The sequence below is a fragment of the Mustela lutreola genome, chromosome 1, assembly GCF_030435805.1.
Source record: "Mustela lutreola isolate mMusLut2 chromosome 1, mMusLut2.pri, whole genome shotgun sequence".
NCBI lineage: Eukaryota > Metazoa > Chordata > Mammalia > Carnivora > Mustelidae > Mustela > Mustela lutreola.
In genome coordinates this window covers 269,259,329-269,286,851 of record NC_081290.1, presented here as the reverse complement: position 1 = coordinate 269,286,851, position 27,523 = coordinate 269,259,329, and the positions used below count along the sequence as shown (strand labels likewise).

General features: G+C 38.2%; 1 protein-coding gene and 1 long non-coding RNA gene across 4 annotated transcripts in view; one reads left to right on the top strand and one right to left on the bottom strand.

Annotated features, from left to right (window-relative positions):
• The first annotated feature begins 24 nt into the window (after positions 1-24).
• LOC131811598 (uncharacterized) lies at positions 25-27,044 on the top strand. Its single transcript, XR_009346012.1, has 4 exons — positions 25-150; positions 21,438-22,227; positions 22,759-22,914; positions 26,852-27,044. It is a non-coding gene; the product is annotated as an uncharacterized LOC131811598 (long non-coding RNA).
• API5 (apoptosis inhibitor 5) overlaps positions 15,214-27,523 on the bottom strand; it is a 28,749-nt gene continuing 16,439 nt past the window's right edge. Inside the window, exons 10-14 of one of the 3 annotated variants that reach the window (XM_059140207.1) lie at positions 26,836-26,929; positions 26,008-26,064; positions 22,737-22,813; positions 22,083-22,219; positions 15,214-17,346 (exon numbers count right to left, since the gene is read on the bottom strand). In XM_059140207.1, coding sequence (XP_058996190.1) covers positions 17,264-17,346; positions 22,083-22,219; positions 22,737-22,813; positions 26,008-26,064; positions 26,836-26,929 — 448 coding nt within the window. In that variant the 3' untranslated portion in view covers positions 15,214-17,263. Of the gene's footprint in view, positions 17,347-19,331; positions 19,992-22,082; positions 22,220-22,736; positions 22,814-26,007; positions 26,065-26,835; positions 26,930-27,523 lie in introns of those variants that run through there. The other 2 variants (XM_059140210.1, XM_059140219.1) reach the window with 2 other exon arrangements.

The window sequence follows — 27,523 nt, the reverse complement described above, 5'->3', positions numbered from 1 at the left end:
GCTCACACCGGAAGCGGAAGCCGGCCCCCGCCGTCCGCCATCTTGGGGAGGTCGGCGCTGGAGGAGGTGGAGCCCGGGAGGCGCTGCCCGCTGACGATCGGCTTTCTGAGCCTCGGTTTGGGCGGCGCGGACAGCCGGGCTTGGCTTCAGGTCGGAGACAGCTTTTTTTGTTACTGTTTTCCTGTAGGCAGTTCGATCTCGTGGCGTGGGAACCAGAGGGAGATACAAGGAGTGTTCTAGGTGGAGCCTGAGCGGGAATGAGAGGACTCTGTGTATATATTTACATAGATATGGATTTAATAAAACCTTGGTTTTCATTTTACTTCATTTTTATGTCTGGTTGTGTCATATGGTTTTGAAATAAAAGGTATGCTTTCGAAAGACGTAAGGGAAGAGATGGATTCTCTTTTGTTCGTAAAGCCTCGCAGTAGTGGAGGCTTCAGAGTTGGGCGCATTGTCCGTCTAGGGCCGCGCTGTCCGGTAGAAGGATGGGAGGCTCGAGCCACGGAGAAGTGTTTTAAAAGAGCGAAATAACGCGTTTGATTTAACCCATTGTATTCAACACAGTATTAGTTCAATATAACATCTGTACAAATGATTGAGCTATTTTATTTTTAGTACTAAGTCTTTTAGGCTTCCAGCTTGTCTACGTGGAGACTGGCTAGGGATGCGCCTGGGTGGCTCAGTCGTTAAGGGTCTGCCTTTCCCCGGGGTCATGATCCCAGAGTCCTGGGGTTAAGCCCCCGCATCAGGCTCTCTGCTTGGCGGGAGGCCTGCTTCTTCCTCTCCCACTCCCCCTATTTGTGTTCCCTCTCTCGCCCTCTGCAAATAAATACATAAAATATTTTAAAAATTTTAAAAAAAAAATTCAGACTGGCTGGATTTCAGGGCTTAAGAGCTGCGTGTGCCTAGTGGCTACCTTACAGGGCAGCACAGGTCTAGGCTGGAGGTCTAGATCAGGAGACCCATAGCATTGGCATCACCTGGCAGTTTATTAGAAATGCACCTTCTTGGCTCTTTTACCCGACCCCACCAGATTCTGACTTTCAGCAAGAGTCCCAGGTATGTACGTTAAGAACTCTTCTCTCTAGTGAACCAACATGTAGGTAGACTAGCCAGGCTAGTCCTTGCTTCTAGTAAGATAATGTTTTAGGTATTTCACGGCTGCCTTCTGGCTTTGTGTGTCATTTTGTGTTTAGGTTCATTATGCTTTTGGTTTTCTCTTTGGGAAGAGGAGGATGAGAATTTTGCCTGACCGCCTTCCTACGCTGGCATATTGTCAGAAAACAAAAATAATTGCCAAGTGTTTAAACATCTCTTCCTACTCTGGGAGCAACGACCACAGCACTGGTTTTTAGTTCCATTTGAAAGTTGCTTTTCTTAGAGGATTGAAGTAATGAACATTCATCTCGCTAAAAATGTATGACCTATCCACTTTTTTGCCTAGTACTCTGCTAGACAGCAGGTATGGAAATCTGACCACTGAGCAATGTGCAATTCAGTGGAATATTGGCAGGTTAACAATTGAAATACAGGATAATGGAGGTGTATAACGGCACATGTGTAGAGAAGAGAGCAACCGACCAGGTGAAAGGCTTCAAGCAAAAGTGCTGATTCAAATAGAATAAGCAATACATGAAAAAAACGTGAAAACTGGGGCGCCTGGGTGGTTCAGTGGGTTAAAGCCTCTGCCTTCGGCTCAGGTCATGATCCCAGTGTCCTGGGATCGAGCTCCGCATCAGGCTCTCTCTGCTCGGCAGGGAGCCTGCTTCCCCCTCTCTCTGCCTGCCTCTCTGCCTACTTGTAATCTCTGTCTGTCAAATAAATAAAATCTTAAAAAAACAAAAAAACGTGAAAACTGTCAGGTTGTAAGGGTTTCTTGTATGTCATACCGAAAAGTTTAAACACAGACAATTTTGAAATGAAAAAGTGGAAAACGAGTCTCCCTGTTCTCAGCATTTTATTTTAAGGCGTAGACATCAATCCTCTTACCAGTGTATAAAGGTTGCTAAGTAATGGCAGTCATCATCATCTAACATTTGTTAAGTGTTTTAATACATACTGGCACTAGTATTCACATAGTCATCTCTGCTGACGTACCGGGCATAGGCTAGTTAAGTAATTTGGCCAAGATCATATAGCTAATAAGTGGCAGACCTCAGATTTGGACTCCGATCTACCTGACTCTAGAGCCTGAGCATGGCTGAAGGATGGTGAGGAATTTGAGAGCAGCCCCAACATCACCTATTTTGACTATCAGCAATTTCTTTCACACTCATAAGTTAACCTATAAAAGGGCAGAATCATAGCTTCTGTAGCTTTAATGTACCACAGGCCTCTGCTTTCTCTAGATGATAATCCATGTCCTTGGAGATCCTGTATTAGTTTTCTGTTGTTGTGTAATAAATTACCATAAATTTAGCAGCTTAACACATACCTGCAATCTCACTGTTTTCATGGGTCAAGAGTCTGACGTGGCATGGCTGTGTTCTCAGTGTCTCACATGGGTGATAGAAGGCTGCTTGCTTTCTCCAGGGTTTGGGGGCCTCTTTCAAATTCTTGGCAGAATTCAGCCCTTTGCCATTGTAGTCACTTTTCTTGCTGGCTGCTGACTATGGCCATTCTTGACTCCCCCCACCATTCCCTGCTACCATGGCCTTCTCAACATGGCAATATTCCTTCAAGGGAAATGGGGAAAATCTCCACTGCCTCAGTTTCTGACTTCCTCCATTTCTGATGGCTCGACCCAGATTTAAAGGGCTCATGTGGTTAGATAAGGTCTGTCTGAATAATCTCTCTTGATTAACCCAAAATCAACTAATTTGGTTGATTTGTAATCTGTCAGTGCACATTTGGGTTGTTTCCATATCTTGGCTCCTGTAAATGATACTGCAAGAGACATGACAGTGCAATCTATATTTTCAAATTAATGTTTTTATTTTCTTTGGGTAATTCCCCAATAGTGGAATTACTGGATTGTGTGATATTTCTATTTTTGATTTTATGAGGAACCTCCCTGCATGGCTGCACCAGTTTACATCCCTACCAACAGTGCATAAGTGTTCCTTTTGCTCTGTATCCTTGTCAACACTTGTTACCTGTGTTTTTGATTCTAGTCTTCCAACAGGTGTAAGGTGATTCTCATCGTGGTTTTGTTTTAAAGATTTTTTATTTATTTATTTGATAGACAGAGATCACAATTAGTTAGAGAGGCAGGCAGAGAGAGAGGAGGAAGCAGGCTCCCCGCTGAGCAGAGAGCCCGAAGCCGGGCTCCATCCCAGGACCCTGAGACCATGACATGAGCTGAAGGCAGAGGCTTTAACCCACTGAGCCACCCAGGTGCCTCCTCATCGTGGTTTTGATTTGAACTTGCCTGCTGATTAGTGATGTTGAGCATCTTTTTATGTCTTTTGGTCATCAGCATGTCTTTTTTGTTATTGTTGTTAGAGAGAGAGTGAGTGCACAAGCAGGAGGAGCAGCAGACAGAGGGAGAAGCAGGCTCCCCGCTGAGCAAGGGGACTTGATTCCAGGAGACTTGATCCCAGGACTCTGGGATCATGACCTGAGCCAAAGGTAGATACTCAACTGACTGAGCCACCCAGGCGTCCCAATTTTTTTTTTTTTTTTTTTAAGATTTTATTTGTCAGCGAGATAGCAAGCGAGAGAGCGAGCACAGGCAGACAGAGTGGAAGGCAGAGTCAAAGGAAGCAGCAGGCTCCCTGCAGAGCAAGGAGCAGGATGTGGGACTTGATCCCAGGACGCTGGGATCATGACCTGAGCCGAAGGCAGCTGCTTAACCAACTGAGCCACCCAGGCATCCCTGTTGGTGTTTGTTTTTAAATGTCTATTCAGGTCCTCTGCCCACTTTTTTTAAAAAAGGATTTATTTGTTTATTTATTTGAGAGAGAGTGTGCGTGCAAGTGGAGGGGAGAGGAGTAGAGGGAGAAGGAGAGGTGAAGCCGACTCTGTTGAGAGCAGAGCTCAGTGCATCCCACAACCCTGAGATTCTGACCTGAGTGGAAACCAAGAGTTGGACTCAACTGACTGAGCCACCTAGGCATCCTCCTCTGCCCATTTTAAAATCAGATTATTTATTGTTTATTTTTTGGTTTTAAGTTATTTATAGATTTTGGGCATTAATGCATTAGCAGATTTGCATTTGCAAATATCTTCTCTCATTCAGTAGGCTGCCCTTTTGTTGATGGTTTCCCTGGCTGTACAAAAGATTTTTAAAATTTTTTTTTGTTTTTGTTTTGTTTTGGTATAGTCCCAATACTTTATTTTTCCTTTATTTTCCTTGCTTTAGGAGACATACATATCTAGAAAAATGTTGCTAAGGGCGGTGTCCAAGATATTACTGCCTATATTTTCTTCTAGAAATTTTATAGTTTCAGGTCTCACATTTAAGCGTTTCATCCAGTCTGAGTTTGTTTCTGTGTATGGTGTAAGAAAATGGTCCTCTTTCAGTCTTTTGCCTATAGCTGTCTGTTTTCCCCAGAACCAATTATTGAAGAGACTATCTTTTCCCCATTGTATATTCTTGCCACTCTGTTGCAGATTATTAATTGACTAGATAATCATGGGTTTATTTCTGGGCTCTGTATTCTGTTCTGTTGGCCTATGTGTCTGTTTTTGTGCCAGTATCATACTGTTTCAATTACTACAGCTTTGTACTAAATCTTTAAATTTGGGATTGTGACACCTCCAACTTTGTTCTTTTTTTTTTTTAAGATTTTATTTATTTATTTATTTTAAAGATATTATCTATTTATTTGACAGAGAAAGACACAGTGAGAGAGGGAACACAAGCGGGAGGAGTGTGAGAGGGAGAAGCAGGCCCCCCGCTAAGCAGGGAGCCCGATGTGGGGCCCGATCCCAGAACTGTGGGATCATGACCTGAGCCGAAGGCAGGAGCCCAATGACTGAGCCACCCAGGCGCCCTAAGATTTTATTTATTTGACAGACATCACAAGTAGGCAGAGAGCCACCCAGTCGCCCCAACTTTGTTTTTACTTAAGATTGCTTTGGCTTTTTGAGATCTTTTATGGTTCTGTACAAATTTTAGTATTATTTTAGTTCTGTAAAAGAGATTGTTGGTGTTTGATAGGGATTGCATTGACTATGTAGATTACCTTGGGTAGTATAGACATTTTAATAGTATTTGTTCTTCCAGTCCATGAGCATGGAATGTCTATCTGTTTATATCACTTTAAATTTCTTTCATCAGTGTTTCATAGTTTTCAGAGTATAGGTCTTTCACTTCCTTGATTAAGTTTATTCTTAGGTATTTTTAAAAAATATATATCTATTTATTTGAGAGAGAGAGAGAGCGTGCACTAGAGAAAGAGGAAGCACAACTGGGAGGCAGAGGGAGAAGCAGGCTCCCGCTTAGCAGGAAGCCCAACAGGACTTGATCTCAGGACCCTGGGATTATGACCTGAGCCAAAGGCAGACGCTTAACTGACTGAGCCACCCAGGTGCCCTTATTGTTAGGTATTTTATTCTTTTTTGGAGTAATTATCAATGGAATTGTTTTTTAAATTTCTCTTTCTGCTACTTCATTATTAGCATATAGAAACATGATTTCTATGTATCCTGCAACTTCACTGAATTTTTTACTTATAATAGTTTTTTTGTGAAGTCTTCAGGGTTTTCTATGCATAGCATCATGTCATCTGCAAATAGGGGACAATTTAACTTGTTCCTTTTTTTTTTTAAAGATTTTATTTATTTAACAGAGATCACAAGTAGGCAGAGAGGCAGGCTGAGAAAGAGGAGGAAGCAGGCTGCCTGCTGAGCAGAGAGCCTGATGCGGGGCTCGATCCCAGGACCCTGGGATCATGACCTGAGCCGAAAGCAGAGGCTTTAACCCACTGAGCCACCCAGGCGCCCTAACTTGTTCCTTTTTGATTTGGATGTCATTTCTTTTCCTTGTCTGATTGCTGTGACTAGGACTTTCAGTATTATGTTGAATAAAAGTGTTAAGAGTGGATATTCTTGTCTTGTTTCTGATCTAAAGAGGAAACAAATTTTTTTTTAAGGGCAGAGAATTTTTTTTTTTTTTTTTTAAGATTTTATTTGTTTATTTGACAGGCAGAGATCACGGGCAGACAGAGAGGCAGGCAGAGAGAGAGAAAGGGAAGCAGAGCAGATAGCCTGATGCAGGGCTCCATCCCAGGACTCCAGGATCATGACCCCAGCTAAAGGCAAAGGCTTTAACCCACTGAGCCACCCAGGTGCCCCTAGAGGAAACACTCTTGATTTTTCACCATTGAGTATGATGTTAACTATGGGTTTTTCATAATATGGCCTTTATTATGTTGAGGTATATTTCACCTTTAAACCCACTTTGGTGATTGTGAGAGTTTTTATCATGAACAGATATCAAATTTTGTCAAATTTTTCTGTTTTTATTGAGATGATCATATGATGTCTATTTATCCTTTGTTCTGTCAGTGTGGAATATCACATTGATTGGTTTGCAAATATTGAACCATCCTCACATCCCTGGAATAAATCCCATTTGATTGTGGTGAATGACCCTTTTAATATATTATTGAATGCAGCTTGCTAATGTTTTGTTGAGGATTTTCTTCTTTGTTCATCAGAGATTTGGCCTGTATTTTGGTAGGTAGTTCTGGTAGTACCTTATGTTATTGAGTAATTCTTTTTTTCTTTTTTTTTTTTTTTAAGAGTTTATTTATTTATTTGACAGAGAGAGATCACAAGTAGGCAGAGAGGCAAGCAGAGAGAGAGGAGGAAGCAGGCTCGCTGCTGAGTGGAGAGCCCATTGCGGGACTTGATCTCAGGACCCTGAGATTATGACCTGAGCCGAAGGCAGAGCCTTAACCCACTGAGCTACCCAGATGCCTGAGTAATTCTTTTTTTCAATTAGTTATACACTGTTAGCGTCTGATGGCAGGAAGCATTTCCTATACAAATATACTTTTATCTTCCAGAAAGCTTGGTTAGTTTGACTTTTACTTACTATCTCTATAAAGTATAGAATTTTTGAAGCTAGGAATTGGACAATGATCAAACGGACTTTCTGGATTGTTTCCTCCTTTGAGCCATTTTATCTGAAAGTTGCAGAAAATCTCCATACTGTTTATTCCTTAGAGAAAATATAAGATATAAATGTATCTGAGAGAGTTAACATTCTGTTTTAAATTCTATTAATTATCTTTTGCTTCATGGTAAACCAACTTAAATTTTAGTGATTTAAATGCTTAATTTTAAAACATAATTTATTATATTTCATAGTTTATTGGCTGGATTCAGCTGGGTGGTTCTCCTGCTGTTGGCTTGGGTCACTCATAGGGCTGCATTCAGCTGAGACCTCAGCTGGTCCCGGAATGTTGTGAAATGTCTCCACACACAATCTAGTACATTTGCTGGAGTGGCTGAAATGACCAGGGGTAGCTGTGCTATCTCTCAGGGCAGTTATAGAGGCTTCTTACATGGTAGAAGCTGCCAGGCTTCTTGAGGGCCAGCCCCAGAACTGGCAGTGTCACTTCTGCAATCTACTGGTCAAAGAAGGGAATAAAGATAGCTCAGATTCAAAGGGAAAAGGAAATAGATTCATCATCATAAGTGAAGCAGCCATGTTTAAATGGGAAGGGAAGAAATAACTGGCAGCCTACTCTGCATATAGTTCATTCCTTTAGAGGGATTTTGAATTGATAGATGTTGATAAGGTGGGTAAGAAAGGAGGCTAGTTCTGGCTGGAAGGGTTGTAGAGGTATATCTCCCCAACAGCTATATGCAGAGTGGGTAGGATTTTCAAAGAGGAGACAGAGGATACCTAAATATAGTGATTTCATTTAGAAATAGTTTGCCAAATAAATCAAGCAGTTTGAAGCATGAGGACTACTACGGGTGAGACCGAATGTCCAGTCAGCCCAAGATTCCAGTTCACAGTGATCCTAGGGCTGCTCTGAGGGTAGCATGATGGTCAGCCTCAAAAGAATTTTCCTGATACAGACTTACCAGACATTAACTTATTGAAAGTCTTGAAGCTGTTACTGTATTTGGGGAGGACAGTTTTATTTGGGGAGTAATTTTATTATGACTGTTCATTCTGTAAGAAGCTAATGGTCATACCTGCTCCTATCCCCAGTTTTTACTCCCACATACACTCAGGTATCAGGATCCTCATTTTATGATGAATCTAGTTCATTCTATTCAAATCTTTTTAGTTTGTGCTTTTTAACCTCATCACCTTATAGCAAGCTAAATTTTAGTTTTTCCTCATAGGAATATCATTTTTCCCCCCCTCTTTGGTTCTTTTCTACTTAAGTATTTCTTGAGAAATACCAACTGGAACTGTATGTGGTTTTTCATCTGTCTAAGGCCTTATCTCAGATCTTGTTTATAATATCAACTCTTTATGACCAGAATTTTAATGGGATTTTCTTTATTTGTGATTGCATTAGTTTTAGGGAGTAAATGGCCAACTTTTAGGAATGAATTTACGATTTCTTAGGTTTTTGACAAATTAGGTTTCATTAGTCTAAATTTTAGTTTCCATCACACTTGTTAGACTTGAGTCATTCGCTGTTTTCTACCTGCCCAGAACTGCTTTGAGTTTTCTTTCTATGGTTTCTAACGTGGGAAATTGATCATGTGCTAAGGGAGCACACACGTGGTTGGTCCTGTACCCAACTTGGGAGGAAAGGCTTCCCAGGGAGAGTGAAATCTAGTATGACCTGAAGGATGAATCCTAAGTTAGCTGGATGAATGGGGGGTGAATAGGGGGTAATGATTTTCTGGGCAGAGGAAACATGCCTCTGTCAGAGAGTGCAGTGCCCTCTGAGTTATTGAAAGTAATTCCTCATAGATGAGGAATTCAGGAGCGCAGGGGTTGAAACTAGGAATCTACAAGTTTAGGGATAGTGCCCTCCCCACCATTTTTGTTTTGTTTTAGCGCAGCCTGGTGCTCTTAAAGCCAAGTGTTGGGGCACCTGGGTGGCTCAGTGGGTTAAACCTCTGCCTTTGTTCAGGTCATTGGCCTCAGGGTCCTGGGATTGAGCCCCACATTGGGCTCTCTGCTTAGCAGGGAGCCTGCTTCCCCCTCTCTCTCTGGTGCTCTGCCTCTTGTGATCTCTCTCTGGCAAATAAATAAAATCTTAAAAAAAAAAGTGTTATGCAGGTTTTGTTGCCTCCATCTCAAATGCTTTTCCTTAACATCTTCACTAGGCTGGCTCCAAATCATCATTCAGTTCTCAGCTCAAATTAATTGACTTTTCCTAACTGTTCTTTCTATGCTGTCACATCAGCATGCATGTGTTTTAAAACTAAGCTCTGAAATCAGCTTATGAGGCCTGTGTAGTAGAATGTGAGCTCCCAGAAGGTATACTGGAGAGAATTATTGGGGAGAATTTCCCCAATATGGCAAAGGGAACAAGCATCAAAATTCAGGAGGTTCAGAGAATGCCCCTCAAAATAAATAAGAATAGGCCCACACCCCGTCACATAATAGTAAAATTTACAAGTCTCAATGACAAAGAGAAAATCCTGAAAGCAGCCCGGGAAAAGAAGTCTGTAACATACAATGGTAAAAATATTAGATTGGCAGCTGACTTATCCACAGAGACCTGGCAGGCCAGAAAGAGCTGGCATGATATTTTCAGAGCACTAAACGAGAAAAACATGCAGCCAAGAATACTATATCCAGCTAGGCTATCATTGAAAATAGAAGGAGAGATTAAAAGCTTCCAGGACAAACAACAACTGAAAGAATTTGCAAATACCAAACCAGCTCTACAGGAAATATTGAAAGGGGTCCTCTAAGCAAAGAGAGAGCCTACAAGTGGTAGATCAGAAAGGAACAGAGACCATATACAGTAACAGTCACCTTACAGGCAATACAATGGCACTAAATTCATATCTCTCAATAGTTACCCTGAATGTGAATGGGCTAAATGCCCCTGTCAAAAGACACAGGGTATCAGAATGGATAAAAAAACAAAACCCATCTATATGTTGCCTCCAAGAAACACATTTTAAGCCCGAAGACACCTCCAGATTTAAAGTGAGGGGGTGGAAAAGAATTTACCATGCTAATGGACATCAGAAGAAAGCAGGAGTGGCAATCCTTATATCAGATCAATTAGATTTTAAGCCAAAGACTGTAATAAGAGATGAGGAAGGACACTATATCATACTCAAAGGGTCTGTCCAACAAGAAGATTTAACAATTTTAAATATCTATGCCCCCAACGTGGGAGCAGCCAACTATATAAACCAATTAATAACAAAATCAAAGAAACACATAAACAACAATACAATAATAGTAGGGGACTTTAATATTCCCCTCACTGAAATGGACAGGTCATCCAAGCAAAAGATCAGCAAGGAAATAAAGGCCTTAAATGACACACTGGACCAGATGGACATCACAGATATATTCAGAATATTTCATCCCAAAGCAACAGAATACACATTCTTCTCTAGTGCACATGGTACATTCTCCAGAATAGATCACATCCTCGGTCCTAAATCAGGACTCAACCGGTATCAAAAGATTGGGATCATTCCCTGCATATTTTCAGACCACAATGCTCTAAAGCTAGAACTCAACCACAAAAGGAAGTTTGGAAAGAACCCAAATACATGGAGACTAAACAGTATCCTTCTAAAGAATGAATGGGTCAACCGGGAAATTAAAGAAGAATTGAAAAAAATCATGGAAACAAATGATAATGAAAATACAACGGTTCAAAATCTGTGGGACACAACAAAGGCAGTCCTGAGAGGAAAATATATAGCGGTACAAGCCTTTCTCAAGAAACAAGAAAGGTCTCAGGTACACAACCTAACCCTACACCTAAAGGAGCTGGAGAAGGAACAAGAAAGAAACCCTAAGCCCAGCAGGAGAAGAGAAATCATAAAGATCAGAGCAGAAATCAATGAAATAGAAACCAAAAAAACAATAGAACAAATCAACGAAACTAGGAGCTGGTTCTTTGAAAGAATTAATAAAATTGATAAACCCCTGGCCCGACTTATCAAAAAGAAAAGAGAAAGGACCCAAATAAATAAAATAATGAATGAAAGAGGAGAGATCACAACTAACACCAAGGAAATACAAACTATTATAAGAACATACTATGAGCAACTCTACGGCAATAAATTTGACAATCTGGAAGAAATGGATGCATTCCTAGAAACATATAAACTACCACAACTGAACCATGAAGAAATAGAAAGCCTGAACAGACCCATAACCAGTAAGGAGATTGAAACAGTCATTAAAAATCTCCAAACAAACAAAAGCCCAGGGCCAGACGGCTTCCCGGGGGAATTCTACCAAACATTTAAAGAAGAACTAATTCCTATTCTCCTGAAACTGTTCCAAAAAATAGAAATGGAAGGAAAACTTCCAAACTCATTTTATGAGGCCAGCATCACCTTGATCCCAAAACCAGACAAGGATCCCACCAAAAAAGAGAGCTATAGACCGATATCCTTGATGAACACAGATGCGAAAATACTCAACAAAATACTAGCCAATCGGATTCAACAGTACATTAAAAAGATTATTCACCACGACCAAGTGGGATTTATTCCAGGGCTGCAAGGTTGGTTCAACATCCGCAAATCAGTCAATGTGATACAACACATCAATAAAAGTAAGAACAAGAACCATATGATACTCTCAATAGATGCTGAAAAAGCATTTGACAAAGTACAACATCCCTTCCTGATCAAAACTCTTCAAAGTGTAGGGATAGAGGGCACATACCTCAATATCATCAAAGCCATCTATGAAAAACCCACCGCAAATATCATTCTCAATGGAGAAAAACTGAAAGCTTTTCCGCTAAGGTCAGGAACACGGCAGGGATGTCCATTATCACCACTGCTATTCAACATCGTACTAGAGGTCCTAGCCTCAGCAATCAGACAACAAAAGGAAATTAAAGGCATCCAAATCGGCAAAGAAGAAGTCAAATTATCACTCTTCGCAGATGATATGATACTATATGTGGAAAACCCAAAAGACTCCACTCCAAAACTGCTAGAACTTATACAGGAATTCAGTAAAGTGTCAGGATATAAAATCAATGCACAGAAATCAGTTGCATTTCTCTACACCAACAGCAAGACAGAAGAAAGAGATATTAAGGAGTCAATCCCATTTACAATTGCATCCAAAACCATAAGATACCTAGGAATAAACCTAACCAAAGAGACACAGAATCTATACTCAGAAAACTATAAAGTACTCATGAAAGAAATTGAGGAAGACACAAAGAAATGGAAAAATGTTCCATGCTCCTGGATTGGAAGAATAAATATTGTGAAAATGTCTATGCTACCTAAAGCAATCTACACATTTAATGCAATTCCTATCAAAGTACCATCCATCTTTTTCAAAGAAATGGAACAAATAATTCTAAAATTTATATGGAACCAGAAAAGACCTCGAATAGCCAAAGGGATATTGAAAAAGAAAGCCAACGTTGGTGGCATCACAATTCCGGACTTCAAGCTCTATTACAAAGCTGTCATCATCAAGACAGCATGGTACTGGCACAAAAACAGACACATAGATCAATGGAACAGAATAGAGAGCCCAGAAATAGACCCTCAACTCTATGGTCAACTAATCTTCGACAAAGCAGGAAAGAATGTCCAATGGAAAAAAGACAGCCTTTTCAATAAATGGTGCTGGGAAAATTGGACAGCCACATGCAGAAAAATGAAATTGGACCATTTCCTTACACCACACACAAAAATAGACTCAAAATGGATGAAGGACCTCAATGTACGAAAGGAATCCATCAAAATCCTTGAGGAGAACACGGGCAGCAACCTCTTCGACCTCAGCCGCAGCAACATCTTCCTAGGAACAACGCAAAAGGCAAGGGAAGCAAGGGAAAAAATGAACTACTGGGATTTCATCAAGATCAAAAGCTTTTGCACAGCAAAGGAAACAGTTAACAAAATCAAAAGACAACTGACAGAATGGGAGAAGATATTTGCAAACGACATATCAGATAAAGGACTAGTGTCCAGAATCTATAAAGAACTTAGCAAACTCAACACCCAAAGAACAAATAATCCAATCAAGAAATGGGCAGAAGACATGAACAGACATTTCTGCAAAGAAGACATCCAGATGGCCAACAGACACATGAAAAAGTGCTCCATATCACTTGGCATCAGGGAAATACAAATCAAAACCACAATGAGATATCACCTCACACCAGTCAGAATGGCTAAAATCAACAAGTCAGGAAATGACAGATGCTGGCGAGGATGCGGAGAAAGGGGAACCCTCCTACACTGTTGGTGGGAATGCAAGCTGGTGCAGCCACTCTGGAAAACAGCATGGAGGTTCCTCAAAATGTTGAAAATAGAACTGCCCTATGACCCAGCAATTGCACTATTGGGTATTTACCCTAAAGATACAAATGTAGTGATCCAAAGGGACACATGCACCCGAATGTTTATAGCAGCAATGTCCACAATAGCCAAACTATGGAAAGAACCTAGATGTCCATCAACAGATGAATGGATCAAGAAGATGTGGTATATATACACAATGGAATACTATGCAGCCATCAAAAGAAATGAAATCTTGCCATTTGCAACAACATGGATGGAACTAGAGCGTATCATGCTTAGCGAAATAAGTCAAGCAGAGAAAGACAACTATCATATGATCTCCCTGATATGAGGAAGTGGTGATGCAACATGGAGGCTTAAGTGGGTAGAAGAATAAATGAAACAAGATGGGATTGGGAGGGAGACAAACCATAAGTGACTCTTAATCTCACAAAACAAACTGAGGGTTGCCGGGGGGAGGGGGTTGGGGAGAAGGGGGTGGGATTATGGACATTGGGGAGGGTATGTGATTTGGTGAGTGCTGTGAAGTGTGTAAACCTGGTGATTCACAGACCTGGGGATAAAAATATATGTATATAAAAAATATATGTTTATAAAAAATAAAAAATAAAAAAAAAAAAAAATAATAATAAAAAAAAAAAAAAAAAAAAAAATTTCCAAAATAAAAGCCAGAATTTTACAATGAAAAAAAAAAAAAAAAAAAAAAAAAAAAAAAAAAAAAAAAAAAAAAAAAAAAAAAAAAGAATGTGAGCTCCCAAGAGTTTGCCTCTGTTGCTCACCACTATATTCCCAGAGCCTGAAACACTGCCTTTTTTAAATTGAAAACTTAGTATGTACCAAGCACTGTTTTAGTTGCAATTATCAAGGAGTAAATTACAAAAATCCTTACCTTTGTGGCATTTTAGCCAGATTACATTCTGTCAGGGAGAAACAGACAAAACAATGTACAAGTAAAGTATACAGTATGTTAGAAGTTGGCAAATGCTCTAGGGAACATGGGATAGGGTAAGTGGTATTTGGCATCTTGCGGTATTTAATTTTCCTTGAGAAAATAATCTTTGGAGATTTGAAGGACATGGAGATGGAGTTAGACAAGAGATATAAGAGAAAGAGTGCCTGGAGGGAACAGCCAGTGCAAAATCCCTACAGCAGGAGTGTCTTTGCCCAGGCCGCATGAAGCTAGCTGACTGGGGCAGAGTGACGGAGAGGAAGGATATCAGCTGAGGTCAGGGATGGAAAACCATGGCAATGTTTTTGATTTATACTCTGAAATGAGCCACTGAATAGCTTTAAGTAGGAGTGGATCTCTGCTGTCCTGTTTAGAACAGGCTATAAATGAGTCAAGTGTAACAGCAGGGAGATCCATTAGAAGGCTGTTAAGAAACTCCAGGCAAGAAATGATGGACATAGAAATTTGACAGTCCTCAGCATAAGGTGGCATTAAAGCTGCAGGCCTGGATGTGATCACCAGGAATGCAGTTATCTCATTCCGTTCCATTTAAATTTGGCTTTAGAACACTCCTAACCATTCTAGGTGCTACTTTAGGAAGACTTTTAATAAAGGCTGGTAGCCAAATTAAGAAGTTCCAACTTCCTTTACATATTAACCTGAAGATGGAAATTATTTCATAACAATTTGGCAAGTATGTATCTGATATTTTGTTTCAATAAAAATAACCAAATCATTTTTTTCAGAAATGTATTCACTTAAAAAAAAAAATCTCCAAAAATGAAAATTAAATATAACTTGCCCATCTTTATATTTTCATGTTTGGCACAACAGAAACCACCAATATTGTTTAATGGATATCCGGGAATCTTAAGTTATCATAATTATAACACATCAAGACACAAAACAAAATTACAAAAGGAAATTTATTTCAAAAGCATAAGGGAACATTTACATTTGAACAAGGTGATAACAGGTGTCTTGCAAAAGGAAAAAAAAAATCATGGCATGAAGTTTTTCTTTCAAATTTTTGAAGCAAAAGTAACCTAAGATGTGCACTGTTGCCTTTGGAAAAGAAAGGGGAACAATGAGGTGGTAAAGGAAGGAACACAGTCAACTCAGTAACAAACTTGAGAAAGTAAAGTCACTTCTGCTCCAGCTTTTTTTTTTTTTTTTTTTTACAAATATGCTTTAAAAAAGAAAAAGAAGAAAAGTTACATTTATGTCAAATTTATATAACTGTAGTTCCAATACAGTTGCTGTACTTGAAATGGCTTTAGGCCACCAACTGATGCCTCTAAGGTCCAGACTATCTGGTCACAGTTTTCAAATGGCAATTCCATGTTCCTATGTCTTTTCGGATTCCAAGGGAGCTTAGGTTCAGCTCATACTCTTTTGGAATGTTTTAGAGATTATTGCCACCACTCCATAGTCAAGCTGACCAATTTCTTTTGCTCACTTGTATCATTCTGGTTTTTAAAAAATATTTTTCCCATAAACATGTGCAGTAATTCTAACAAAGGGGTTTTGCTTTTTCCTCAATGTAGAGGTAACAGTAATGTAGACACCTGCATTAGAATCACAAACTATTCCTCGAAAAATATGTCAAACTACTAGAAAATGTCATTCAGGCATTGAATTTGAATAGCAAACTTGGGGAGGGAAGATTAACTGTGGAACAAAAACATATGAAACATTCAAAAGGCAGAGCAAAAGGGCCTATGCTACTAAAAATGCCCATGACATTAAACACTCCACAAACCCCCCGTCCGTTGTTGTAACCTAAAGATTCTATTAGCTAACTTATACAATAATTTTGATTAATAACCTGAGAAGTTAAAATCTTGAAAGTGGCAAAAGCAAACCAAGAGAGCATCCCTTGCTTATTGGTACACCATGTTTTCAAGTCACTTTTCCTGGGTTGCCCTGGTTATTAAATCCCCAAATTCTAAATTAATCTAGCTCATCCTGTAGAAACCTATATGTACATCAGATTCAATATTTTGGCTGTATTTCTCCAGCAGGGATCTCCAAATTTATCTTTGAAAACGCAGCCTTGGTTTATTTTTAGTTTTAAATAACAATAATCATGTAAGTGCAACTGACTCAAAATCCCTCACTACTGGGAGGAAAACCTAGATAACAAGTTAATGGATTCAGCCTCAAAAAGGATCATCACCGTGTCAAAGACTACCCGTTCCAGGAATTTTTAAAAAAATGATTTATGTTGTGTAGTCAAGTTTCACAGCATGCATGTATACACACACACACACACATATATGCTTATGTATGCATGTATATTATACATACACATTTCTATTCAAATAGTAAGATCCCATAGTCAAAAGTTTATATCACAACATATGGAGAAGAGTTAAGTAAATGGTGCAAAGCAACTTACTTCCTCCTAAAAATGTAATTTCTACATTTTAAGAAAGCTGGTAAGTATTCTGCTTTTACAACACTAGGTAGGAAATGCCTAGCAGCTTTATTAAAAATAATGAAAATAAAATGTTAAGATCGACCATTACTCTTCTCCATATATTGGGGAGGAAAAAAGAGGGTAGAGGAAATCAGTAACCTTTCAACTTTCATCTTTACCAGTTATCAGAAATAGACTGAAATTTCATTACATTTTAGACTTGAGTAGCTTTCAATAACAAATTACCAAGATGTTTAAAAGTAAAAGATTCACAATATGAAGTCTGAATAATGATGATATTGCAAAAACAAGTCAAGATTGTGGACAAAGCATCCAAAAATATCACTGTGGTTTTTACCTTGGACACAACCATGGTCTGTTACAAAAGTAGATCATACATACAAAGGTATAAAGAACATTAAGTTTTTAGCTGAAGGCAGCAGTCCTTTTAAAGGGACATCCCCGGCAATCCAATGAGTAGTAGAATTTAAGTTATTATTAAGCTCATGACAATGCTGAAGAATGTGATGTCTTACTCAGTAGAGTCTTCCCCGACTACGATTTCCTCGTGCTCCCCAACCTCGGCCACCTCTACTTCCCCTGAAGGCTCCTCTCTGCTCTACGAAAAAGCGAACAAGGGTTTAGGTCTTGCTCAGGACTTCATGGTACAGCAAACACAGAAGCGTAACTCGTAGCTTTGAGTGTGTAGCAGCAGGCTCTATGAAAGCAGCGCTAGCATTCTGTTAGTGTGTAAACTCAATCTATACATAAAACCAGGGCAACACATACACTAAAGCACATATGGCAAGATGTCAAATATATTCAGAGTAGGTACTCAATTAAATGTATCCCACTAACAAGATATTTCAAGGTGACAATGTTATAAGTACATTTCTTCTTTATTTTGATGGCTATCACTACTAAAGATAATTACACTATAAAAATTTCTATAGTTGATACGGAATTAACAAAAAGTCACTGGCCTTCAAAAGCTAGTGCCGTGAATGCAAAATATCTTGAATTATCACTGATCAATTTTGAAAAATTACGCTAGACTGAAAAGCATACCTTTCAAATGCAGTGAATAGGCAATCTGTTTTGGTCACAATATTTCAAGCACCTGGACTCACAAAAATGTGGGTATAAATGCCAGCAGCTTTGCTCGCTGCTTTATCAGCTACATGAGCTGCTCAGAGTACTGCCAAAAAGGTGATTATGTACACAGTGCTTAGATTACTGATGTACATTAAGTGTATCTTTTGCTGAAAAATCAAGTCACTTGTGTCATACAGGAGAATGAGTCTTTGATTCATTCACTAGTTACTCTCTTTTATCGCTCCAGAGAAATATTCCTTTAAAGAGTCTTTCCAGTGAAGAAAACTGATTGACGTTATCTGACAGGTTGGACTTTTCATCATACATAAATAAGTTAAGAGCCTCAAACTTCTAATTCCAGAGATCAAATCTCTTCATTGAACTTTTAAACTTCCTCATTGCAACAATCCTGTTAGGGGCAATAAAAACCACCTGGTGTTGCTGTTTTGGATCCGTAATATTGAATGGTTGAAAAATTCCTATTAAGTCCGTATTGCAACCCCTTTTTTGCCATTATGGCTAGAAATATAATTACTTTATTTGGGTAATGTTTTTACCCCCCACCCCTGCGCCCAGCAACCATGAGTTAGAAAATTAACTCGACCTTTCCCCAACTTAGCAAATATTTATGTTTAATAGAATGGGATCTGATTCGAAGTCATCGTTCATGTCATGGCACATTTTTCTAAGTTGATCCGTTTGAAAGCCTTTTAAATGACACCACCATGTTTATTACCCCTTGAACATATTCAGAAAATCAGAGGTGGTCTAAGGGTAAGATGCTCCCCGTAATTTTGCAGTAACTGTAACAGGGAATATAGCAACTCTTATGTAGGCTGTAACTCTTGCACTTTTGACTGTTTAAGACTTGGCCTTATCTATGCAGATGTCAGCACATTTCCCCCCTACTGTACTCATTATGAAACCTTCCATTTTTCAGTTAACAACACTTAACAAATTAACATCTTTTTTTAAATCAAATTAACATCTTCATAGGAATCATTATTACCTATTAGCTAAGTGACTACTAAAATACACCCTTTCAATTGTTTTTCTTTTCTTTAAGATTTTATTTACTCATGAGAGAGTGGAGAGTGCGTGTACGTACACACACACACACACATAAACTGGAGGGGAGGGTAGAGGCAGAGGGAGAAGCAGGCTCCCTGCTGAGCATGGAGTCCAATTTGAAGCTCCATTCCAGGACTCTGGGAACATGACCCGAGCTGAAGGCAGACACTTAACAGATTCAGCCACCCAGGCACCCCCTCAACTGTTCAACTGTATCAATGGGTATATTACATACACTGTATGAAGATATTGTTCGATATGGTTATCTTTTCTATACTGGCTATTTCTTTTTGCTCTGCAATGGATGTAGTCATTTCTACAGTTCAGGAAATCTCCAAATTTTCTTTCTTTGAAGGGCTCCATCCTGAGGGACCAGTCTGCATTTTCGGATCTTTTCAGTGGTTTCAAGCTTACACTGCTAACTTGAAAAACCACTGCTCCCAGTTAAAATTATACTTTATTTTTACAGTCTAAAAAGGTAAAAGATGAAGGATACAAGTCACAACATACAGCATGTTCAGTATTTCTGGATTACTGGGCAATTCTGTATGCAGGAAGGAAAGCCAAACATGAGCAGGTGTTTGTAAATACTTCAACTGAAAATGCACCAGGAAGCTGAACTGACTACATATATATAAAGCAAATAAAAGACCTTGGTTAGTAAAGTGATAAACTTGGATAAGGAAAAAAAAGTCTATATTAGCATGCCTGGATTCAAAAAACAACAACAAATCTGGCTCTTCTTCTATGATGAATAAGTTCCAGCCTATAAAACTGGAACAGTCTATTTCTTTCACTGTAATAAGACTGTACATTAATACTACCTGATTCTCTAATAATCAAAAAGAGTCAATTTCCTAATCCCTCAGCATACATGATCTTTAAAAAAAAATCCAACCCGTTTTTGGAAAGATAAAACATGAGCTTGACTGACAAAGAAAAGTGTAATTACAATGATTTTGCCAAATTCATTAAGAAAATCTATCTACTAAGTGACATTAAAACAAAACGTTCTCCTCTCCAATTTTGAGGCAACACTGATATCCCAGGAAAAAAAAAAGCAACGTGCTTCTTTCTTCTGGACACACTGTCAGTTCCCTAAAGAAAGGACACAAAAGAGGTGGAGAAAAACTTGATGTAGATAGGTCTTCCAAATCCCATCTGTAGTATCAAGAATTTTCAACTGAATGTGTGAAAGAAAGCCAAGAACTCTTTAAAACTGCTACTGTGAAAATACCTATGACCTGTTAACATTCAACTCCAAAATGCAAAATGCTAGCAGAAATTTTGCTGCCACTTTCCAATAAAAAGAGTCAGAGTTTAGTTAGCTTTGTAATTCTGTTTATGACTAGCACCCCAAGGACAAGGTTGACCCCTTTAGGAATATTAAAGTGCTGTAATATCAGACACACAAAAAAAACAATTAACAGGCAAGCTTGTTCTGCTTTTGTTACTTTGAGGACTATAAACAACTGTAGTTATAAGGGACTCAGATTTTCTACCGACCATGAAAAACAATCACAACTAAGGCTTTGTATTTTTCACATCTCTTTTCCACATGCATTGTATCATCTGATTCTCACCATCAGGCAGCCAGTGAGTTCACATGGCAGAATCCTCCTCAGGAGTAAGTCACTTGCCCAAGTGACAAGGAATACAATTCTCTATGCATTGTCATTGCTTTCAATTACTTTTCATTTAAGCAAAATGAAGATAGTATTTGAGATAATAATTGGATTTTAACAATAATTCTCATAGACACATTACATCATACAAGTGACAGAAGACAATCTTTGTTGCAATGAGATGGCAGAATCCTTTCAATTTACAAAATGTTTTCACAAATACTGTTTTTTTCCCCTTATTTGAAATTTTTAAGAGTGATATGTTGTCCCTATTTTTCACATTAAGAAAAGAGGCTAAGAAATGCATATTTACATATGCATATTTACATTTAAGAGGCTAAGAAATGCATATTTACATATGCATCCTGGAAATGATTCCAGTGATCTTTCCTACACTAATTTGCTTCCAAACCTGACTGGAGTAGAGGGGTCATTTCACAATCTAAAAACTGCTTTTTTACAATGTTTGCTCAGATACTAAAGGTATCTAGCTATTGTAGGATGACTTTAATGTTATGATTTCCTCACCCTGGAAATGATTATAGACAGTCTATGTTTCAGAATGTGTTTTAAGAATAATTACTGAAGAATTAGTTCAGACGAGTAAATAAGACCAGTCATAATAAGCATTTTCAGTTGCAAATATTAGTTTGTCTTTTTCTTCTTTTTAAAGATCTTGTTTATTTGACAGAGAGAGAGACAGTGAGAGAGGGAACACAAGCAGGTGTAGAGGGAGAGGGAGAAGCAGGCTTCCCTCTGGGCAGGGAGCCTGACTTGGGGCTCAATCCCACCACCCTGGGATCATGACCTGAGCCAAAGGCAGCCACTTAACAACTGAGCCACCCAGACTCCCCTAAGCTTTGATTAAGGAGCTCATTCAGTGATATTTCATCCTTTCTTCTTTGAAAGAATCCATCAGGCTCTAAGTCAAATGAAATTAATTTCACTTCTTCACAGCACTGGGAGACAATGGACTAGCGGGAAGCTCTCCTGGCACCAATGGCTAACACTGACAGGGAGACTGCACTCTGGGCAGTGGAGACAGACTGCGACAGGACACACCTTCCTTGCCAGATGATACTTTAAACATCTGACTCCACTTCTAGGACTTTTCAAATAGTTAAGAAGATGGAAGACAAGCAGGAGGCAGAAAAGATCCAAGAAGATTACTGATATCCTCACATCTGCCAGAAGCTGTAACTACTCCTGAGGGAGAATGCACAGAATGTCTTGCCTTGAAGTTACAACAGGGAAAACCAGGAATGGATGGTTCATGCCAACTTCCTTCGTTTTGTTCCTTCCTCTGAATACAAGATGCATATTATCTTTTCCAAGTTCTTTTCTAAGTACTGCATGCTCTATTTAGTGAGCCCATGAGGAAGGGTTAGAAAGAAATGGGGTAACTTGTTTCCCCAATAGCTCTCATTTCCCAAGCTACCTCAGAAGTCAGTGGAAAAAGTCACATATTATATATGTGACTATATATAATTAATAATTAAAATCAACTGTTACATAATTTCTTCCTAATTTCTCATATTGCTTGTACCCAAACGGAAACGCTCACCATAATTAAAGTTGCTCAAATTGCTGCTATATTTCCCACTGGGAGGATTATATATCTGCCTGGCATCCCTTTTTGGTCCGGCTGAAGATTTCTTGGGTGGTGAACCAGAAGTTGTATCTTCATTGGCTCTCTTCTGCCTGTAATGGTAAGAAGAATGGCAATAAAAAAATTCTATTACCAGAGGCCATTAAAACCATTGTAATTTAGCCTATCAGTTACAAAAGACATCCCAAAGATGATAGTTATATCAGAAAAAAGGAAATAACATTCTGAGGTCATCAAATTAACTGTGCCTTAGTAATCCACACAATGCCAGAGGGGATTTACAAGGCTTGAAAATAATCTGGAATATGTGGCTACAAAATTTTAAGGGCAAATGACTTAGTTTGTAAAATTTGTCAAAAGTCTATGCCACAGAAGTACAGACAACCCTGAAAATTCCAGGGTTGTACTGTACCTGTTTATTTGATATATACTGCAATTAGACTTTGTATTTTAAGTCATGCTTCTAATACTCATATTTTAACATCTTATTAAGACTATTTAACTGGTAAGATACCCTTCTGTATAGTAAATATAACATCTGAATTCAGATTTTCATATTTATAAGTCATAACTATTAGAACACTTATAATTCTTTTAAATATATCTTACCCAATTTCAACCTTCTGTACAGGTTTCCAAGATAATGTTACTGTGCTTTTATAAGAAGGAGGAATGTGGAAGAGATCCTAAAAAGACAAAATGAAGACAAGATTTCTAATATATCTGGTGGTATGGAGAATGGTGGTGAGGGTAAGAAGCATGGAGACATCTTAAAGTTTAGGAGAGAGTAAGTTCTTATCTATCCTTGTTCACCTAAAAAAAAGTTGCAAGAGAAAAAATAAACAGATGATTTTGTTTATAAATTATATCTATTACACTTCATTAATGTCATTTTGTATGTATCACTTCAGAAACTGTAGCTAAGTTTTTTTTGGTTTTGTTTTATTCATTTGAGAGAGAGAGAAAGAAAGAGAGCACATGAGCTCCAGCATGGGGTGGGGGACAAAGGGAGAGGGAGAAGCAGACCCCCAATCGCTGAGGAAGAAGCCTGACATGGGGCTTGACCCCAGGACCCTGGGATCATGACCTAAGCCAAAGGCAGATGCTTAACCAAATAAGCCACCCAGGCATCCCTAGCTAACTTTTTTCTAAATGATGATCACTTAGAATTCCAGGATAAAATATATCAACTGTAATAAAACGAAGTCTTAAATATTTCTTTTGCACAGATGCAGTCACTGAGGTGCCTTAAGGGAAAAAGAATGGTGCAAACTATATTTGCTTTTGCAGATTTTTAAGTGGTTCAAAATTAGAACAAAACTAGAATGCTAAAGGCCTGCTTAATATTTTTCTTCTTCTCAAATATCTGTAAGTTACCAATAAAGGAAAAACCCACAAGACTTAAATACCAAGTTATTAGTATATGGTAATGCAAATGTTTGCTGAATTTAAATGTTAAAGTAACTGAAATAATCTAACCTCATGATATTCTCAAAACTTAGATAGATTTATAAACATATTTATTATTAGTTTTTTACCTAACATTTCTTATCAGCTTTAACTTTGATTTTTAAAAAAGATTTCATGTATCTATTAGAGAGAGAGTGAGTGGGATGGATGGGGGGAGAGAATCTGAAACAGACTCTATGCTGGTGCAGAGCCGAAAATGGGGCTCAATCCCAGGACTGAGATTATGACCTGAGCTGAAACCAAGAGTCAGACACCCAACTGACTAAGACACTAAGGCAGCCCACTCTGATTTTTATATATCAGTAAAATTTGATCAAACTGTTCTTTCTACAGTTAAACATTAATAAAAACCATCACGATATGAAACTTAAGTCCATTGTGCCAGATAAATGCAGGGAATTAGTGGTAAAGTCCTTTGGATCAAAAATGCTTGAGGTTTCTAACTAGACTCATTAATATACGATAATGTTATTAAAGAAAGGAATTTTATTGTATCTATATATGAGAAAATGGATGTTGGCTGAATCTATTTGTGATAGTAATAATTTCATCATATATGTATGTTAATCATATATACTTTAAAGTGATACGATGATATGTATAAATTATTTCTCAAAAAAATCACATTTTGATAAATGAATTCACTGTTTGAAATTATTAGTTTTAAGGTTTGAAATTAGTAGTGGCTAAAATTATGGAAAGAGCCCAATCATCCACTGACCAATGAATGGATTAAAAAAATGTGGCGTGTGTTTGTGGGTGTGCATGTTTATACATACATATATATTAGAATATTACTCAGCCATCAAAAAGAATGAAAGCTGGCCATTTGTAACAATGGGGATGGAACAGAAGTGTATTATGCTAAGTGAAATAAGTCAGACAAAGAACAATCATGATTTCACTCATACGTGGAATTTAAGAAACAAAACAGATGGAACACAGGAGAAGGGAAAGAAAAAATAAGATAAAAACAGAGGGGGCGCCTGGGTGGCTCAGTTGGTTGGACAACTGCCTTCGGCTTGGGTCATGATCCTGGAGTTCCGGGATCAAATCCCACATCGGGATCCCTGCTCAGTGGGGAGTCTGCTTCTCCCTCTGACCCTCTCCCCTCTCATACTCTCTTTCTCTCTCAAATAAATAAATAAATAAAATCTTAAAAAAAGAAAAAAGATAAAAACAGAGGGAGGCCATACAGAGGGGTGCTGGAGGAGAGGTGGGTGGGGAATGGGTTAAATAGGTGATGGGTCTAAAGAAGGCATTTGTTGGGATGAGCACTGGGTGTTACATGTAAATGATGGGTCACTAAATTCTACTCCTGAAACCACAACTACACTTACATTAACTGACTTGAATTTAAATTAAAAAATAAATAAATAAGGGGGTTGAGAGAAGGGGGGTGGGGTTATGGATACTGGGGAGGGTATGTGCTTTGGTGAGTGCTGTGAAGTGTGTCACAGACCTGTACCCCTGGGGATAAAAATATATGTTTATAGAAAATAACAAATAATAAATAAATAAATAAATAAAAGGAGTAAAGTTATAAGATTTTCTTAGGAGATGGGAGTACTCGCACCTCTTCTCTTTCCATGATACTCATTCCTTAATGTCTCACTGTTGCTTTCTCTGCAAAGTTTCCCTCTCTTCTGATAAAAAGTAATGATTCTATGGGAGAGTTACCAGATTAGAGTTAGGAGTATACCACCAGTCCTAATTTTGTTATTATCAGGCTTTGTGCTCTAGGTTTTAGAAAACTCATGGCTTTTTCCACCTGGCTACAATACTGCTGACTTATAGAAACAGGTGATGGTTACTTTGTTGTGATTCTTTTTTTTTCCCCCTCTCAGATTGTCTTCTGTTCAGATTAATGTTTACCTGGGGGGGGGGGGGGTAAAGAGAGCTGAAGTGTATTTATGGTTTAATGGTAAGGTACATCTTAGCCTATAGTACAGAAAGCTCTAAATTTATTATATAGATAAGTTAACAGAAAAGACTATAGGGAAAACATTTCAAGGGCCACACAGGCTTGTTCATCCTTAATGTAAGCAAGGTGGGGTTTTACTGGCCATTTGAAAGGACCCAACAGACCAGCAGAATTTAAGTCAGTGAAATTTCTGAGTCTAAATGTATTTGTTCCAATGCTTTGGGTCAGAGAAAATCTGCATGCCTCCCTTTGCCTGCAGTATCTTCTGCAATAACTTTTAAATAAGTAAAACAATGTATGACTTTATGATAGCTACAGAAATGGCACTTGGTATTACAGAAAGCATAAAGCCTTAAAAGGCTGAATGCCTGGAATACAATGGTATCTCCCCTTTAACAGTATCATTACAGATCTAAAGACACATAGATAAACTCTTGCACAAACTTTCTAGCTAGCTAGAAGGACTGGGTAAGAAAGAACACTTACCTTGATTAAAACATTAATATTATTTGTTATTTTCAGTGCAACAACTTTAATCTTGTTCTGCAAAAGGAAAACAAAAAGTGCCAATAACTTTTATGATGCATATCCCATTCCCATATAGAACTGGAATAATTATACTTCTCTTTCAGAGTCATTTCTGCTTATTCCCACTTCTTGACTCTAAACCAGTGTAGAAATGGCAAAGAAAGCAAATAATCTTTATGTTCTCTTGATAAGTTAGAATATTAAAGTGTTATCTACCACTTATCTGAAAAAATGAGTTTAAGACGGTCATATGTATACAGTTGTTGTTTGAAAAATCATTAGCTTAAGTTACAGGAAGACATAATGAAAACTTAAAATATTTCATGAGAATTGTGATGAAGATTGATCACAATAGCTGAGATGAGAGAAATCCAAAAATCCCAACAAAAACACACATATAGTTTGGTTTAGAATTGGCAATTTAATCCTTTTTACAATGTAAATTGCTATTTTTCCAAAAGGTAAAAATAAAAATATCACATCGTCAATCAAATATTTGAACAAAATGTGCTAATGAGACCCTAGTGAAAGACTGGTATGTATCTAAGTTTGTAACACTATTCACAAACTTGGACATATTCGAAATATTTCAACAAGGATAAAAATATAACTTAGCAAATAACTAGGCAATCTTCTAACATCATATTGTATCTTCAAGACAGACTTGTATTACCAGTTCAAATGAAGTCAAATGTTACATTTCGACATATGAATTGAGACTGAATTTGCAGTACATGTTGGCTATTATAAAAAATTTCCTTACAAGATGTGACTCAGTATTCTTACCTCTTCTGTTTTTAAGGCTTCGCCTGTTTTACCCTGCAGAGCCAAGCGAAGTTGTCGGATATAAACCTGCAGTCCCCGTGCAAAGTACTGCAGCCTAAATAAAGAAGTATTGGTTGGTTAGCAAATCACCACTTCAATTTTGTTTTTAAATTCAGAGAATCTTCTACTATAGCTAAAAGTTCTTAACTAATAAAGGTCATTTTTTTTTTTGAGGAACTTTTTTTATTATTAATAAATGATCCCAAGAGATACATAAATAAGCAAAATAAAAAGTTTTCCTTTACCAAAAACAGGAATAAGTCCATACTAAATCTGGCAAGGGAAAGATTTTTAACACTGTGCTTGGTATGTTAAGCCATAAGGCGCAGTCAGAGTGAACCATTCAGGAACCACTGATCAGAATCGATGGCCTGGGTTCTTCTCTTTCAATGACCAACTGAAGGTTAAGTGACCTTACACAAATCACGTAACCTCTACATATTTATCTGCTGACAATGAACAGTGTTTGATTGTCAAGTCTAGTTAAAAATAAAACTGCTGATCTGAGAATTTATTTATAAATGCATATAAATCTCTAAGGGTTCAAAGAAATGCCCCTTTCAAGTTTGTTCCAAGATAATATATGAAAGAGAGGCAGTATAGAGCCCCATCCTGCTGACTTCTAGAACTCTGCTTAATAACCTGGCAT